A 19,349-nucleotide genomic window follows, 5' to 3' on the forward strand; every position below is an offset into this window, starting at 1 on the left:
GCTGTCCCCTGTAAATAGGGAGTTCAGCTGATTCTAGTTTCTCTTTGAGGACTAAAAAGACAGACCGGCACAGACAAAAATAAATAAATAAAATCAGCCTTCTGGACGTGAAATTTTCATCAGGGCTTTGAACCGGTTCTAGGAACGAAAACGAAAACCGGGAACTTTTTGTATTTTACAGGGAACAGAAACGAAACCGGAAACGTTATTATTTTTTATGTTCTGGAACTGAAACACTTATTTAAAAATAATGGTAACCGGTTAATACCGGTTTTATTTCATTTCTCAAAGTTTTCATTGCCTAATTAACTAAAAAAACAGTAATTATTTTCCTGCGCACGTTACCATGACGGCTGAGATTCACTTCCTGTGTGACATCACATCACACATTCGCTGACTGAATGGAGAGAGAGCGGTGTCTCCACTAGAGCTACATATCTTAAATAAGAGGTAAATTACGATCCATCGTTAAGTAAAAAGCCCATTCCAAACACAATATCATTAGCTATATTTGTCAAACGAAAGGAACGAAATTAACCGTTCCGGGAACAGTATTTTTTTGTTCTAACCGGTTCGAAAACGTCAATTTATTGGTGGAACTCATAACCGGAAACGTTATAATATCGTTTCTGTTCGGACCGAACCGATTGGGGAAAAAAAAAAAAAAAAAAAAAAAAATCGGTTCAAGGCCCTGATTTTAATATTTATCTTTGAAGCAGAGGTCAGTGTTACTGAGGGGAGTTGTTGTAAAACAGGGTTTTATTAATATTTTTAATATTAGAAAAAAAAAAGAGTGAACAATAAGCATTGTCAAAGCAGAAAACCTCTGCTTTGAAAAATCCCCACTTTGGTGCAGACAAGGGCCAGATGCAGAGAGTGGGACTAAGTATAAAACAAGTCAAGCTGCATGCATTAGTTTCTCACTGTAAGAATTTATCTTCATTTAGTTTCTTCGCTGTTCTCCCTGTTCTGTTGTTAAAACAATGTTGGCGTGTGTTTGCAGAACCTCACCACAACTCCCCTGTCCCTGGACAGTTTGATCTTTAGATCGTCGCTCCTTGTGACCTCTTTTCATTTCACGTGTAGCGTAAACATCATCCATATCCTCCCCAAAAGGCCTTCGCTTTAATCAAAGGCATCAGCAGCGGCTCCGTTTGGGACTCAAAATAAGCAAAATACTGCAGTGAAACTGGGGAGGGAATCTTTTCTTTAGATTTTTTTTTAAAGACACCAAAACTTGTGACCTTCAGGTTACACGACAGAGGTGCCAATCAGTGCGTGTGTACTCCTCAGCAAAAACAGGCAAGAACCCCCACACACCCACACACGCAAAAAAAAACAAAAAAACATTATCTTCCCACTCTCCCCCTGCTTCCCGACCTTATGTTCAACCTCTATTAACAATCCAGATAGCATCTCTCCTTGCCGACAAGTGCATTCTTCCATGTGGCTGTAATCTCAACTCTTCAGGATGCATCAAGCTTTTGAAATCATAAGATAAAAGAAGAGGTCATGTGCAAATAAACTGCTGAGTTAGAAATTAAATAAATGCGAAAAAAAATTGTAATACTATACATGGATAAAGTATCTTGTAATTAAGCGTACCTTTCGATATTTACATTTGATTAGACAGATAACGCATATGAAAATTAAGATTACTCACGAAATTTGAAAAAAGAAATGAGGAAATAAACTGAATGAACATGTATTTAACCATAACCTGACCAGAAACTCACTCACAGACTCACAGGTTGTACAAAATACAGCAGCTCACCTCCTGACTGAAAGCAAAAGGCACCTTTATGTTAGGTAACCTTGCAACTACCAACTTTTAAAAGCCTTAATAACTTGGCACCACACTACTTATCTGATCTGCGTCAGTCATACGATTCCCTAGTCATTTACTCTCCGACACCCTAAGATCCAGACTAAAAACCTGCAGTGGACCTTAAGCTCTATGAAAGCCTCCCTTTGAAAACCAATTGATCAAATGCTTGATCAATTTTGAATCTTTGCTGTAATTCTCTTTTCACTGGCTCTCAATTCGAATTAATCAGGGCATCTGCGTGTTTGCTGTGCTTGTTGTATTCATTACTTTTGCTTGTTATGGAGGAGTTGTTGATCATTTACCACGTGAAGCACTTTGGTCAACTGTAGTTAGATGTCCTTTATAAATAAATTCATTTATTTAAGACTTTAGGGTAGAGTGATTAGCTAACGAGGATTTTCTAATAAGAAACCAGAAAAGACTTAATTGCTCACCAACGTCAATATTATTAGCAACTGTTCCTGTGGGGAAATGTCTCATCGATGTTCATTATTTCATGATTAGATTAGTATTTTAAAATGATGAAAACATGATTCGGAGCTTCCTGTAGCATCTTGCATAATTGATTAATATGATCAGTGTGGTTAGCGTTGCTAACTCTAAACAGCATAATGTAGACCATTACCTGCTAACTGGTCTCTGGAACCAGTGAGCTCCTCGACACAAAGGCTCAAAATGAGAAAGCACAGCAACTGTGCTATAAAAGATTCAGCCTTCCTGGTATCTGCTGAACGTCGACTCGAGGTCAATTTACCCTGAAAAAAACGAAACTCCCCGGGTGGGTACGGATCGACGGCGTGTCGCACGCAGCTCTTTTTCACACCTGTAAAAAGTCCAAGTACGACCGAGCAAAAACTACAAAACAGCGAAGGAGTAATATGATAAACAGAACTCTATATAAAAACATACAATTTCCTTTTAAAAACCTCCTTACACCTTTTGTGCTTCTTCTTTTGTATTTTTTTTTTTACAGGTGTGCTTCTATTTTTAAACACCAAAACAGAAAACTCCAACATCCGTTCTCGAATTAACGACTTCCTTCAAATCGCGGTTAGCAAAACATGGTAGTGCCGAGGTGTGGTGCGTTTAAAGACCAGAAAAAGATAGGATTTTTGTGTTTGCAACCAACTGGTCACTAGTCAGGGCATGTAAAACTGTAAATAGGTCAATTTATCACCAGCTGATTCCTTGATGAATCTCTATTTACAAGGACTTCACTAGATGGCTCAAACTGATAACAGGGTGTCTACAAGTATAAACAAGTTAAATTTAATACTTTTTAAGACCTTTTAATACCACTTCTAAATGAAATTTAAGACCAAACGTACGATGGAAATACAAATCAAAATGACTGTTGAGTTTAAGAACATCGACTAAATGTGTGTAATGCGAAAAGACAAACATGTCATTACAGTCCCATGAACAAATGCTTATAAAATCAAGTAAATATATAAAATACTGTTCCTTCAGAACAAAAATAAATAAAACAGGGGTTGCTGGAGCCTTTTTCCCGATTATAAAATAATTGTAGCCGTCCAGTGGTTTCAGGGGCTTTCGTGCTCTCTTGTCTGTACTGGCCTGCGTGTTTATAAGGCAGGTGTATGTCGCGGTACGAAACACTTGTCAGCATTTCCCAGACTCCCTCCGTCCCTTCAGGCTTTTGCTGTGTGGATCTGGCAATTTGATATTATCAACCATTAACTTACTCTTATAACGATCTTGTGATACGTTATCTGAAGAAGAAAAATACGTGGAGAACTCGTCAGTTTCTCTGTTTGCGTCCGCCATTGTGTTCGCCTTTTGCCAACCAGTCCGGCGTGCATGCGCGAAAAACCCGCATCAAAACAATAACAATGAATTGGTCTATAGGCCACCGCTGAGGTGCCGGTGTTATACATTTACATGTAAATTTGCCAAAAAACGCACCCCCTGCTATTTTACTGAAATATACACTTGTAGCTGATTAAACATTTCCTACATGTTTACAAATGTGTTCTAAGCTACCATTATGAATTTCATGAGTCTGGGACAATTTTTAGATTAAAAACATAGGGGGTGCATTTTTCGGCAGCCATTTGCCAAAAAACGCACCCCCTGCTATCTATGAGGGGTTGGCACTTGTATGACTTTATTCCTGTATATCCATCTGTAGTTAGTCAGCAAATGCAAATTCTGGCCGTTAAAACAATGACAGGGCAATTGTTGCTGTTTGATCTGCAGCCCCATTTGGAACTTTTAAACAGGCTTTTGAAGAACTTTCATAATTTGCTGTTGTAATATTATAGAATTTTCAGAATAAAAAGCTAGCAGATGTGCATAATCAAAAACAATTTAATAAATACAAGTATAGAGCATTAAGTATTGTTAGAAAGGTCACGCTATTTTCTGGAAAAATACATTATTGTATGAGTTAAGTTCTTTTCCGTTTTATGCCTCTTTCCTTGTAAGTTTGAAATGTCCCATGCCCCTGAAAGCACCATAGCTTTCTAACAGTCGCGAATGCATCACACTGGTCTATGAACGCTGTGCTGTTTACTGTAGATGCAGTCTGATCTTCCGTTTAAGACAAAGCTTTGCAGTTTCAAAACTCACGTCGGTTCTCACGGTTTATTGTTGTATGTGAATGACAAGAGACCACAACAAATAAATCAGCCGTACCTCAGATAAAAACTTTGGATTTAATGGTGTTCATTAAACCCGTACTTTTGTAAACGAATCTGCCAAATAAACACCGTTTTTTTTCACACAAGAGGTATATTCAAACGTTTTGATATCACTAATATAAGAACAAGTAACTCCGTTGGTCACATTTTAATCCGTTTTCTTCGTCTATATTCAGCTGTACAGAGCGAGGCGCGCTCCCGCGACACCGGCCGGCCGGCGGGGTTCGCGCACCGCTGCGGTTGCTGTCACGCATTTTCCCAGCCCGTCCACCGGGCGATTCACACGAACTTTTTTGGCGTATGTTGTTCCACAGTTCTACCAGTAAAATGGGCGCCTGGACATCCTCTTGCGATAGTTTAACAGCTGAAAAGTCGGTCATATCGTTGTTTCTGTTGCATGTGTAACGGCTGGTTGCTACGTGCGCTCTCACACCATTTGTCCTACCTTAAAGGCAAGGAGCGTTGCTCATAAGATGGTGACGCCACGTGCGTACCGCGCCAACAGTGCTCGGTCTGTGGCTGATGACGTGTCAAGAGCACACGAGCCTGCTCAAGAACGCATATTGAGAAACGGCCATCGACAACGCAGCGCATAGGCTACCGGAAAAAAATATTCGACCTAGCAGAACAGATTGCCACGGTGACGTGACACACCAATATTTAAGACCCATGCAAAATTAATTTAAGACAATTTAATACTTTTCAAGGCCTTATTTTGAGGAAAATTGATTTACGACTTTTTAAGACTTTTTAAGGACCCGCGGCCACCCTGGATAATGACTTAACAACAAAAAAGCTTCTTAAATTAAATGGGAAAATGTTTAGCGACACTCGATAGGCAGCAGATGGAAAAGACATACAGGACAAAAACAGCCATGCACACATCCACTCACCCCTAAGAGGAATATAGACAGACCAATTAACCTAACGGTCATGTTTTTGGGCTGTGAAAGGAAGCCGTACGTGCATCGGTTCTCTCACAAAAAATGCAAACTGCATGCAGAAAGAACTTGGGACCCTCTTGCTGCAAAGTCAACAGGGTTCTATGTTCCAAGTCATTTATTTTGTTTTGTCTAAAATGCAAGACATTAGCCTGGATCTCATAACAAGTAGGTACTGGGAAAAATAGCACTTGGTTTTTCTTGCCAAGGTGCTCAGTTCAATTACTCTACATTAATTAATAATAATAATAATAAAAAAAAAAGCTTTCACTGTTGTGCTTAGTAGCAGAAAAAAAAAAAACATGCTTGCCTGCATGTTTTGACTTCATTTTGTTGATACCGAAACCCCAGAAGTGACTTCTCCTTCACACATTGTGACATTTTCACAGCACTGAAGTCGCGGGCAGCTCCCATTATCCTTCTACCTATGTGCGATCTCTCACCACTCGCAGCAGATTCCTCTGCTCCTTGAAGGTGGCGCAGCAGCCCAGAACGCCTGTTACCATGACGATGGCTCCGGCTAGGACCAGTATGTAGGCGGAGGCGGCGTAGGTCTTGGAGGGGAGGAGGCTTATGTAGTCGCTCTTCTCCACCAAGGTCCAAACACCCACGGCCATCACAACTCCTCCCGCCAGCTGGGAGAAAGAAACGGGATGAGACTGTGGTTTCTGTCAACGTTAAAGAGAAACGGCGTGCAGTTTTGGTCCGGAGAGGAGTAGAAAGTGCCACAGATGAGGAGAAAGAAAGTTGACTTGTATCTCTAAATTGTCTAAATTAGCATCTAAAAGGACAAAGTACAAGATTTGCTCATCCTAAAGGATAACTATAGAGCTGAAATAGCCTAACATGTGTCCGCCATTCATTAGCAGAAAGTGCTCAGCTAATATTGTAAAAGCCAAAAGTTGTTTGTTATTTTTAAAAACAATTAAAAAACTGACACCGCAATTAAGGATGTGCTTCAATTTGAAAGCATTAAATGCACTGTTGATAAAAAAAAAATGTACCAGCTAAAAAAGAATGTTTAACAACTGGTTTTCAGATTTGTCCCATCACCTGAAGCTTAGCTGGAGAACCTGTGGATTCAAACTGCATGGTTTATTTATTTTTTAATATATAAAAAAAACAAAAATAACTGCATGGTTTACCTGATAAAAAACACCCTTCTGCACATCGCTTACTGGAACTCCAAAGAAACGACAAACTCCTTTAGATATAAAACTTTGGCTCAGCTAATATTTGCCAAAAAAGAAAAGCCATGTATTTTGTAATGCCCAACATTATGTGGACAAAATCAGTTTTGGCCTCAAAAAGGTTTTAACATGAAACTACTGTACATTACAACAGCAGCATAATAATTACCATCCAGGGGTTTTTACTCACTTAACAACTGAAACCACTCAAAAGAAAATGGGAGGAACATCACAGCATATAGCTGTCAGGATTAAGAAGATTAGATTAGATTAGATTAGATTAAACTTTATTGTCATTACACAGGTACAGGTACAAGGCAACAAAATGCAGTTTAGGTCTAACCAGAAGTGCAATAGCAGCAAGTGCAGGAGAATAAGGAGATTCTTATCGATACAACACAGTTTAACTAATTAACTAGGAACTTAAGAATGAGCTGAGAACATGTATACAGCAGAGGCTTTATACTATGACAGAAACATGTGTAAGATCGGCCAGAATCGCCTGAAAGCTAAGAAGAAGAATCAGATTTAGGCTTTGAAATAACAGAATCAAAGTGTTTTACCTCTGCTGTCCACACGCAATCAAAGTAAATAGTTCAATCAAATCTGCAACTATGTGAAGCTCAAACTTTGGCGCCTCCCAGTGGCCGTGAGTAGAACCTCTGAACATTATGCAGGATAAGAGAATTTGTCCATTCATGAAAACATGTTGGAAACTCACAGGTAACATGCCAGAAAAACAGGGTTCCTGCACACTTTACAGATTCAGACTTACATTTTCAATTCCGTCTGTCAAGTTTAGCCTAATTTGAATAGGTTTTCACTTTGGCAAGTTTTTCTGTAAACATTTAATAATTCTTTTGACATGCTCCAAACCCAATGAAAACCACAACACTGAACACAAAAAAACGGTGCTGAGATCCTGTTAACTTTAAATCTATAACGATTAAGACTTTTCATTTTAGACTTAACTGATCATAAGCTGTCAGGTGACTTTATTCTATTTTAAAATAAATTGTCTGTTTGTATCATTTAATGAAACATGGTTTTGTATTTTAGAAGTACTAAATGTTTGGAATCACACTTTTCCACTCCCTTTCTTATCCCATACTTCAGACTTGAAACATATGAAAGACAATTTCCTTACATTTCAAGGCTGTATAAGAACACTGTAAATGCACAACTGCAGTCACAGGACTAAATAATGATTTTTACTTACTTTCTAAAATCATGTGTTACTGTTTATTTAAAAATGAAAAAAAAAAAAGATCTAAAAGTACCTCCCTGAACTTTATGGTTAGATGTTTTATGAAGAAAACTGAAGAAGAAAGCAGTCTTAGTTTTCTTTTCGCCGAAATTATTTACAACAACTCCGATCTTGCAACTACGTTTATAATTTACCGTATTTTTTCCAATAGAGAGGGAAAGAACAGATTCATTATCACATATGTGCAGAGCGGAAAACTGTGAATTCACACTGACAATGAGCAACAACCCGGAGGACGTGCTTTTTTATACTGACTGCCACACTATATTTAAACCTCATTGTGCAAAACAAATGTGAATTCTGATGTGTTATCTTTGCTGACGTTGGAAGTAAAAATTTAAATAAAAACAACAGACATTCTGGTGCATATCTCCAACTACAAACACTGATAATAAACCAGACAACTACAGCTGAAACAATTACCTGGATTAATGGGGATTAATCGATTAATGAAACAGTCGTCAACTAATTTAATTGAATAATCATTAACTGGAGTATACAGACTCTAAAAACATGCCATCTGTTGAAAGAACAACCCTCTCAGAGAAGTAAGCCAAAAAATATATACATTTTGCATTTAAGATAAAAAAAACCCTTGTCTGTTAATATGGTCTATCAAGAAATCCTCAAGTGGCAGCTTCACCTGATTCAAATTCTCAACCATATTTTTTTTACTAATTTTGCAACTCACTTGATTAATAAAATGTGGGTTTTCTTGAAAAAGCATGCCATGTTTTGGGTGACCTCAAAGTTTCCAGTGGTATCTATCTATATAGAAAGAGATTAATAATTACGATGACCATGTTGTGAGCGCTGAACCCAGTGAATGGAAACATGCCTTATTCACATTTTCTTTTTTCTGCCATTTTAAAAGTTCGCATGACGATTGGATTGCAACATGGCTACGTGTACCTAAATGGAAACTTACCCAAAAGAGAAAGTTGAACGTAAACAGCAGGTATTTCAGGCAGACAGTTCCACATGTTTCCTTTTTCTCCTCATAAGCCCCCATGCTGAAAGAGTAGATGGACAACTATAGTTAACATAAACCAAACAAATTACAAAATTTCTCCACTAAAGTCCATCCAGGTTTGTTTTTTCATTTTTTTTGTGCATGTAAACATAGCTGTAGACACATAAATACGTCACAAGACATGTTAACTTATTTTTGGCACAAATGGAACCCCATACCACTCACAAAAAGCACATTAAAACGTATAAAACAGGTCTGTTTTGTGTAAACATGCTGCTATTATTCAAAGTGTTCAAGGTGGATATAGCAACCCGAATAAATAACTTTTTGGGCCACAGGGACTTTAAACCTTGTGTCTGACGAGAGCTGCTGGACCGATGGAGGGGATCATCTTTGACCAGGGTGGCCTTCCTGATCATTGAGCATTTATGCACTTCAGAAAGGGACGGTTAGAGATGAATAAAATGTAATTTATAAACCAGTGTTAGATTGCAGGGCTTCCTCCGTTGTATTATAACTAGTGTTGCACCGATACCTATACCAGTAACAGATGGGGCACCGATCCAGCACTAAAATGGTGGTATCGGTATCAGCGAGTACCAACAAATAGGCACAGATACCAATTTGATGTTTGTTTGTTTGTTACTTGAACGCAGCCTTCTCTCTCCCGACTAGTATTATACATATTATATAAGTTCATGAAAGTTGCACTATTTTGCCATTTGAGAGCCAAAACTCAGGGTTTAAAAGAGATTATTCAATTATTAATGTAATTTTACTGTCTTATTGTTCCACTACTATTACACACGTTATAATTTCACGAATGTTGCACTATTTTGGCCTTTGAGAGCCAAAATTTTATTCAACTATTGTCACCCATTCCAGGGTAGGCAATAAAAAGTTCTACTACCCTAAGTAGTATGCAGTTCTTCATATAAACTCACACACATCAATTTCAAACACCAAAGTGATACTAAAGATGGTATACTGTAATGTTGTCTAAATATTGCATGCCTTGATGTTTGAGAGCAATCTAAAAAGGCCAATAAAGCGTCTTTACCTGCGACAGTTTAGCAGTAAACCTCCTGGACAACATAAGCTAAAGCTAGCAGGTATTAGCTTAGACTAAATAGTTTTAACCAACTTTTTTGTAGGTTCCTTGTTGTTGTTTTGTTTTTTTAAATCAACCAATAAGTTGGAGCTGCTGGTACAGCAGGCACAGAATTGCACCTTCCTAAAAACTAACTTCATAGTTATTGTGAACTGCTTTTACCAAATGAATTGTGGCAGTGCTAAATGAGACTGTGGAGGAGTGAGTATTAGTTTACAGGCGTGGACAGAGTCAGTGAGCTGAGTTATTGCATCTGAATGCATACAGGTCCATGACTAAGACGTGAGTAAGAGCTAAAGGTTGGCACAGGATGGGATTAAAGAATAATCACCTTATTCTCAGGTGTCGGCCACCAACTTTCCCAGGGACAAAATCCCAAAATGCCCTTCAGCTCCAGCTGGGTCATATGGAATAAATAATTATCAGAACCTTTTTTTGTTTTTTGAACGGTTTCACCAACTATCAAAATAGTTTCAATACAAAATTGACAAAAAGTCATGTAAAATCAATACTAACTATCTTCCAAAGTTGTTATAAACTGAACACTGAGTTCCCCTAAGAATTGCAGGACTTTAGGCATTAATGATACTTTCTCAACTAGCAATATATTGGTGTACAAATCATTTTTCCAGTACTGTTTAAAACTGCAGAAAAGAAAACGCAGATCAAGTTCTCTTTACTGTTTGCATCTCTTCTCCATTCTGTAAACAGGATTACAGAAAAAATTATTTTCTGTGTCTTGGGATTTTAAAGAACATATTTGTCCTCATGATTGCCTCTTTTCGTTTTTCAAAGCACTACCCTAGGCCTTAGATGTACATTTCACAGGGGTTACATTCATATTTAACCAATCTTTTTATTTATTTTATTTTTTTTTTAAACATACTAAAAATATTCCAATCTGACAGCAGTCTCGTCACGGTCTACCCAAACACCGACAGGTTGAGGAAAAAATAATCATTATCACAATTAAGAACAACACAAGCTGCCTTCATGTTAACTCTGCTCTTCAATCCTTGCTTTAAACCCACAGTTTTCTTGGATAAAGTTCCCAGTCAAGCCCAAACTCGCGCTTCCTCCTTCTTTCTCCACTCCATGTCTCATTCTGACTCTCTTCTCCTTTCCCCACCCCCACATTTACAGTCTCTTTATGGGCGGCGATGCATATGAGAGAGTGACGGAGTGTGGCTGCTCCCTGTCTGCTCTCCATCTGTTGCAGTGGGCCCTTTAGAGCGCTCCTGTTAATTAAATTCAAACAAGACGTAACTGCCAACGCTGTCATTTTTTTTTTTTTTTCTTCCAGAGCACAACACAAAACTGCTGAGTGAAGATATCTGTGGGCTTTATTCTAAAATGAATCTGGATGGTTTGTGGATCTAATTAAGTTTTTTTTTTTTTCTTCACTCAGAGAAAGACAGTTCTCTGTTAAATAAAGTCAATATGTGCTGTCAGTCTGACAGCTGTAACAACACTGCTGATGTCAGCGCTCGTGTTTTATCTAAAGGCTTAAAATGCTTAGAACAAGCTCAGAGAAGCTGCTTTTAAACATGACCAAGCGTTCAGTATACTCTTGCACAAGGGAAGTTATCCTTTGTCAAACAAATTAGACAAACCTAAGAATAGGAATATTGCCGTTTACATTAAAAAGAAAGAAAAATATTAGTACACTTAAGTGCATGATTAAAGACGTATCTTAGCAATTCAATGTGTTTTGTAGTGCTTTTTTTAGAATGTCATCAGCTCAGTTTATTTTGTAAATAGTCTTTAGTTAAACAGTAAAAAAAATGCTTTATCAAAAAGCCACGCAAGGAAATACATTCTAATTATATAAGTAGTATTTAGAAAGTAGTAATTAGGTTTTAAAAGTCTAGTGAAGCACTTCTGTATCATTGATTTACCCTCAAAGAAGAGTTTCCTCATTCTTTGGTTACACTGGACTTGTTTTGTCTTTATGGCCTACTATGGATAAAATTAACCATTCTATGTATTTTGGGCTGTATTGCCTGCATATTACCTCTTTTCTTTCCCTGATATGCCCCTTAATTTACCTTTAGGTATTCCCTAATGTCACCACATCATAAATAAATGAATAAATTATAAAAATAAAAGAAGGACTTTGCTTTAGAGAGAAGAATATTTGCAAGAGTCACGGCTTCACTTCCGTTTGCATATTATATCCATGCCATGGTGATGTTAAAAATAGTAATACTAAAGTCTCAGCATGAATAAACAGATGACCATTGTAAAATTGCATTCTGATAAGTTTTTCTTTATATAATTGTTAATTTATTGTTGAAAAATCTACCCATTAACTGGGGATTTATGTACAAATTTGGTCTTGCTTTCAAACCTTTGCCCTTTAAGGTATGTAGACTGTCAGATAGATATTTTTCAAACTAACGAGAGACATCACTCTAGGGTTTGTGCAATATCAGGGAAACATGTAAGTGGATAATCGTTGCTGAAAATCATGTCTAAGCCATTGATTTTAAATATTCATCAAATGTGGGTGTTGAGGGCAGTGAAAGCTAATCCAATGGCACATAGGATTTCATAATATATCACACCTTTCAAAAAATATTAAAGTATATTTAGTAAAACATACTTTTGTGCACAATCATGTGTGTGTATCTTTTACCTTCAGATCACCCTACGCGGTTGCACATTTCATCTAATCCGACTCAGTCTATGCCATTTTTAATAACTGTACAGTATTTCTTCTTCTGTTGCAAACTTTTCCCTTACATGCTGCAGATACACCCGAGTTTCCCCACTGATGGACGATAGAGGGTTATTGTATTCTATATTATTGGCATAAATAATTTGCATCTATTGCACCTGAAATATAATAACCTGTAAAATATTGCATTCAAGCAGCCCTATGCTACTGGGATATTGAACAATGGTGACGGTGATATCATATATTGTCCAATTCCAATAACTCGACGTCCACCAACGTTTTCATAGTGGAGCGTACTATTGCCTACATTTCTTGTGGCAAATTCCTACGATTCCCACAATTTATGCCAGTGGGACGAAGCGGTGTAAGGGATGGTAAAATGTGTAAACAGCTAGCTGAGCACCTAGAGCCGTTTCTCTTCCAGCAGGCTCCCACCTGTCAGTGAGAACAGAGAGGGACTGTGATGCTGCGTCCTGGAGACAGTCTGCTTGGAGCAGCTCAGTGTATCAAGCTCGGTGTCACATAAAAAACTGTTTTAATGTAAAGACTCCTTGCCTACAAGAAGTTTATGGTGTGAAACAGCGTACGAGGTCGTAGAAATTGAGTTCTGCACGTATCTGTATGCTCAGAGTACGCCTCAAGTAAGCGCGGACCTCTGCAGAGTGAACTGCACCCGCACTGCAAAAAGAGAACTAAAAATAAGTAAAACTTTCTTGAAATTAATGTATTTGCCCTTGATTTGAGCAGGTAAATAAGATTATTTGCCAATGGAATGAGTATTTTTACCCCTAAAATAAGATAATCAGATATATTGCACTTAAAATAAGATGGAGATTAATTGTTCCTATTTTAAGTGCAAAAATCTTATTCCATTGGCAAATAGTCCTATTTACCTGCTCAAATCAAGGAAAAATACATTCATTTCAAGAAAAAAATTCTTGTTTTTAGGTCTATTTTTACAGTGCGGGTATATGGGGGCCTTTACATGAATGGACTTCTAATTTTGACATTACAGTCAGGCAGTCTTTTGTAGACAGCTCAGGGGTTCAATCAGGTACTGACGCAGTGTATCGTAATGCTTCGAATATCCATTGAGCGGAACGGCTTCATTGCTTACCAAAGTCATACTTATACATTTTAACAGATTTCTGAGCACATTGTACCACATAAAATTGGTCAGTAAGCACAACGGTAACCATATATAAAAGGCGCAGCATCAAGTTTTGTGAAATATTTAAGGATTTAAATATGCCTTATAGTCCAAAATATATGGTACCTTAAAAAAAATTTGTTTTCTCTAGCTGTATGGAGCAGTCTTTCTAAGTAATGCAGTATTACAGTGATTGTTGCTGCGCACGGCCTGTCAGCTGGCTACAAGAAGGCTGTCCGTTTTTGTCATACTTACAGAAAAGACCAACAAGACTGTTTGGAAACATCTCGAGTGATGAAGAACACGTGTTTAAAATAAAGGGGTTGGACCATCACTCTTTTTAAGATTTTTTATTTTTCTGGAAAGACATTAGACCATCTGCGGGCTGGTAGGCAAGCTACTTTTGTGACAAATCTTAGTTTTAGTCCCGTATTATTGAGGGCATTCTACTGAAGGTTATCATACTCAGGATCTTGTATTTGTCCATGCCAAACTGAATAAAAGTAAAACTTACAACATTACCTGTAAAACAGTTTCTGCTCTTAGTAACAGTCTTAAGCTTTGTAAAATGTAAAAAACATTGCATTTGGCTTCAGGCAGAACAAAGAGAGGTTGTTAGTTTGTTGTAGCTGTTCTGTATAGAAAAATCACAAAATATTTAGAAAAACAAATAAACCCGTCCACAAACTCCTGAATCATCTTCTTCTTTTTTTTTTTTTTTTTATGTATTCGACCTTAAACGACATATAGAAAAGTACTTATAATATGAACTAAGCTTCCCCAATGAAATTATATTTGTTTACCAACTACTGTGTTGTTGTTTCGGAAATATAAAGAAATTATAGCTGGCAGCAATCGCAGCTGCATTTAGCAGTAAAGGGGTCCAGATTCAACTTCTACTAACCTGGAAAAACCCAATAACTACAGAAAGTTAACTCAGTTTACTCACTTTACTCCAGTCCCTTAGACAGTCTTAACTCACAATAAGCGTTTTAAATCACTTATTGTTGTCATTATAACAAATATATCCCCTATGATGTTACTTATGACTATATTCCAGAAAAAAAAGCTTTTTTTCCCTGTACTGTTAAAGCCAGTATCTGTCTCTGTAAGCTAACGCTAAAGGTGAATGAGCTGATGAAACCTACAGCGAATAAAGATCACTTTTTAATCAACACGGCCCACTTTAAACAGTCTATTAAAAAAAAACAGATTAAAACAGAGTATTTGTGTTAAACTGCGAAGCGTCTGAGCTGCTGGACCGAGGTCGACGGCGGCGGCTCCGTCTGCGTCTGACCGCAGTGAGAGGAGCTAAAGCTGAACACCGACTACTTCCTGTTGGCACTCACCTGCTGTTTCTTCTGTCCGCCGTCACAAAAAAAAGAGATGAAATACACGCTGGATTTGATTAAATGTCGACGTTAAGCTGGGGAAACGCTACAGCTAGGAGGGCCTGAAGCTGGACTGGGAAAAGGGAAAAACAACCAAAGTGCTGAGCTCAGAAAAAAAGAGGCTGGAGCTGCCTGAGGAGACTCCTCCCCATGCCACCTTGTTTCTTGGTTTTCATGTCCAGAGGCCATGATTACAGATTTCAGTCTAGGTAAGAAGTCTCTGCAGCTCAAAAATAGAAAAAACAAACAAAAAAAATGAATTTGATCAAAACAAAGAAACTCACATGCCTCTATGTATTTATTGGTTTGTTTTGATTGTCCTGGCTTGCAGCTCAAGTAAACTGTAAGCCATGATATATTTATGGCATGTTGGGAATAATCAATGATTTTAAAAATCTCATGCTATTGTTTTTTTGTTTTTTTGAAAATTAAAATACCGCATAAGAGCGATTAAACTGTATTTTTAAATACAGGAATGTTGGACTCAGTACTTGGCAGAGGTGTGGATTTTGACTTAACTGGCTTGGGTCAGACTGGACAGTTCCACTTGAGTCTGGCTCATATAAAGGTAGACAAATAGTTTTCATCTGTATTTGTAAGATAGAAATGTTGGTATTCAGAAAAGGTAAATGAGTTGCTGTCAATTAATGGTCCCACTCTGTGAAGATAAGATAAGATAAGATAGGATAAGATAAGATAGGATAAGATAGGCTTTAATGATCTCACGTTGGAGAAATTCACTTGTTCCATTGGCTCAATAGTCAATCAATAGTCAGAAGAAGGTGCCAAAAGTAGGAAAAGGTGCATCAGTTATATACAGCGTATCTTAATATATACAGTGGATCAGATTACCTGGATGTGAAACACATCCAGATCCAGGTAATCTGCTGGAAGAAGCCAAACTGTTGGCCCTCCATCTCCTGAGTTTAAAACATTTCCCTCCATTCAAGTGTCCTTCATACGGAAGGGGATTAGGTCCATTAAAAAAATAAAATAACAAAGGCATTAAAAGTCTATTCAATTCTAACTTAAATCTCAGAATTATAAGAAAAAAGTCAGAATTCTAACTTTTTCCACTTTTTTTCTATTTCTATTATTATTATTATTATTTATTTTTATTTTTTTTAATGGCCCTAATCCTCTTCAGTACCTTCAGGGCGTGGTCCACTTTTTCTTTGTTTGACCTAGCTACAATCATAAAAGCTTACACATTCATATGCAGATCCATAGAAAAAAAAATATGCAGTGAGGAAAATTAGAGTTAAACCAACAACTTTGCATATTTCCCATTAGTATTTGGCAAATGTTGGTCATCCTCAATCAAAACGATCTGCAGGGTACCTCAGGGGTGCGTCCTTAGACGTCTTGCGTTTTCTTTGTACATGTTGTTATACTGGGAGATTTCTGTAGACACAGCATTCATGTCAGTACTGACAACATGTCGCTGTGCACCTCTTTTAACACCAGTGACATTTTTAAACTGAATCCTTTAAATGACTGATCCGAGATATAAAGTCCTCAATGGCGCAACAGTTTTTTAGCACATCTTTTATTTTCTAGTAGTAGCTGTTAGCTTTTATAGTCATTAGGTGTCACATACAGCAAAATTAAAGGTGCCATACCCTTTTCGCACTAAAATTAAGTAAAAGAAAAGTAAGGAAAAATAGATAAGTAATAAACGGTAACGATAAAAAAGAAACAAAATTACATTCCTTAAGAACAGAAAATTGCAAAACATGTTTTGTATTGTGCATAAAGTGCACATGCAAGTGTCTGTGTGTGTAATATAGTGTAAAAACAAATAAATGCCTCTGATTAAGTTTGTTCTTACTACGAATCTTCAGGAAGTAGAGTTGGGCCTTGGCCAGCACTGCCTCAGTGTTTGCATACCAAGTCACCTCTTCTGTAATCTGAACTCCCAGGAATCTGTATGAGGTCACCAACTCCACCTCATGTAGGGGGGGGGGGGCACGGTCGACTTTGGTCCTGCGCAAGTCTACAATGACTTTTTTGGTTTCTGAGATGGCATGAGGTTGGTAGCTGACCACCGTGACATCAGATGTTTAACCGTCCTCTCTGTAGGCAGCCTTTCCCCCTCTTGTGGTGCGTCCAGCCAGAGTATGTGATCTGCAAACCTAAAGATTGAATTACCCGGATGGGAAGGAACACAGTCGTGAGTGTAAAATGTGTCCAGGAGTGGGCTTAGCCTACAGCTTTGGGAAGAGTCTCAGTACCACTTTATTGTGTCCCCTAAGGCAAATTCTCCTTACAGCAAGGTGGGGCAAGAAAACATAGACAACACCCATGCACACAGAAACAATCAATAATGAATTTAGCAACAATAAAATCAGTAAGCATTCATGTACAAGTATAAAATAAAACTGGCCGAACAGCAAATCAGGCTCAATAACCTTTTAAATGTATCTGAATGATGGCCTGGCTGGTAAAAAATGTTTTCCCATCTGTTTGTTCTTGATTTAGGATGCCTGAATCTCCTCCACCATGGTAGCAGCTCAAATTCACTAAAGTGGATGATTTGAAGAAAGAATTATGTGTTCTGCCTTTTGTAGTACTTCTTAAAAGAATCTTCTAAATTGAGTAATCTCACTCCTATAATTTTGTCAGCAATTTTTTTACAATTTGCTTAATTTGCAGCCGATTGAATGCCAAACCAGGTGATAAAAGCAAAAGTGAGGACAGATTCAATCAGAGAGTTATGTTAAATGGTCATCAACTTTTTACACACTCCAAACTTATTTAATATACGTAAGAAGTAGAGCCTTTGTTGAGCTTTTTTACTAACATTTTCTGTATTTTCACTCAATGTCAGCTTGTTGGCGATGACATCTCCAGTGCTCATTGAGGTTGGAAGACATGTTGGGGTTCATTATCCATGCTCAGATGGAGGCATTTTGGTTTGTTTTGTCAGAATGTCTGGGAAGATAGTGCTAAAAACTTAATTTTAGTCTATGAACAGCAGTCTGACATAGGTCCTCAGTTGGCTCAGCTTCTAACAAGAACAAATATGAGTTTTCTGCTTGAAAAGTTGGGTCAGTACTGTGAAAATCTCTGTTTTGCTGAGTTTTGCTGCCAAGTCTGGCAAATCAACAAAGACACATGGTCTAGTACACGTGTCAAACTCACGGCCCGCGGGCCGAATCCAGCCCATCAAGGCAATTTATTTGGCCCTCAAGAGCCAAAAAAGGTAAATCATGCCATAAAGTAGAGGCATATGTCCTTTTAAATTGTATAAAGTGGCTAAAACTGTGGCCCCTGTAGCGAATATAGAGTTTTTATAACTGTGTAGTAACAGCATCATGCCACTAGATGTGAGTTTTCCCACAACACAAATAAAACAACCCAGAAATGTCCAAAATGAGTTTAAAGTGTAACTCCCCCCAATATCAACTTTCTTTGCAGGGTGCTACTTTTATGTAACGGTGCATTTAAAAAAAAAATAAAAAAATTCTATTTGAATTGAAACAAAATTATGAAATCAAAAGCATCATCTATACACGCGCAACCGGCCCTTTTAATGACTTCATGATGCCAAAGTGGCCCAATATAGAAATGAGTTTTTCACCCCTGGTCTAGTATATCTGAATTACCTGGTGTAAATGCTACAGGACAAAACAATGAGGAATAAAACTTGGAAGCTATTTGTATGTAACATTTTGTGTTCCCTGTGTGTAGTAGTACAGACCCACCACAAGATGACAGCAGTTGCTTTGTAGCTTGGATCCAGTTTCCAGGAATCAGTACCGTAATCTTGAAGGGAAATGTGACAGAAATGACCTAGAAAACTTCTCACCTTTATTTAGAAGAGCTGGATACTGCAGAGCACAGTGTGGGGCGTAAAAGAGCAGTTAAGGTTTAGAAAACAAGGTCATGTAATGTACATTCATGGCAATTAAAAGGAAATCCAGGGCAGGTTAATGGAAAGATTACGGTTATTAAAGCAATGAAACACAAACAGCACAAGGAAGACATCTAACCAGACTTGAGACTTTAACACACTTTCTTTTATGCCCTGACTGAAAAGACAAAACAAGCTTAACATGTTTAAATTGTGAGCACAAAATAGGCAGGAATTTTAACATCATCTGCTGTTGAACGAGTCTCTACAGAGACAAGCAAGTCACAAATCTCTTGCGT

The 19,349-nt window shown here is 37.7% G+C and overlaps 1 protein-coding gene across 1 annotated transcript in view; it reads right to left on the bottom strand.

Moving 5' to 3' along the window:
- LOC105930144 (CD151 antigen) overlaps positions 1 to 15,330 on the bottom strand; it is a 27,883-nt gene extending 12,553 nt beyond the window's left edge. Inside the window, exons 1-3 of the mRNA XM_036136002.1 lie at positions 15,153 to 15,330; positions 8,818 to 8,902; positions 5,876 to 6,067 (exon numbers count right to left, since the gene is read on the bottom strand). Coding sequence (XP_035991895.1) covers positions 5,876 to 6,067; positions 8,818 to 8,901 — 276 coding nt within the window. The 5' untranslated portion in view covers position 8,902; positions 15,153 to 15,330. The remainder of the gene's footprint in view (positions 1 to 5,875; positions 6,068 to 8,817; positions 8,903 to 15,152) is intronic.
- Between the last annotated feature and the right edge of the window lie 4,019 nt (positions 15,331 to 19,349).

Source organism: Fundulus heteroclitus, chromosome 4 (assembly GCF_011125445.2).
Source record: "Fundulus heteroclitus isolate FHET01 chromosome 4, MU-UCD_Fhet_4.1, whole genome shotgun sequence".
NCBI classification, from domain to species: Eukaryota; Metazoa; Chordata; class Actinopteri; order Cyprinodontiformes; family Fundulidae; genus Fundulus; species Fundulus heteroclitus.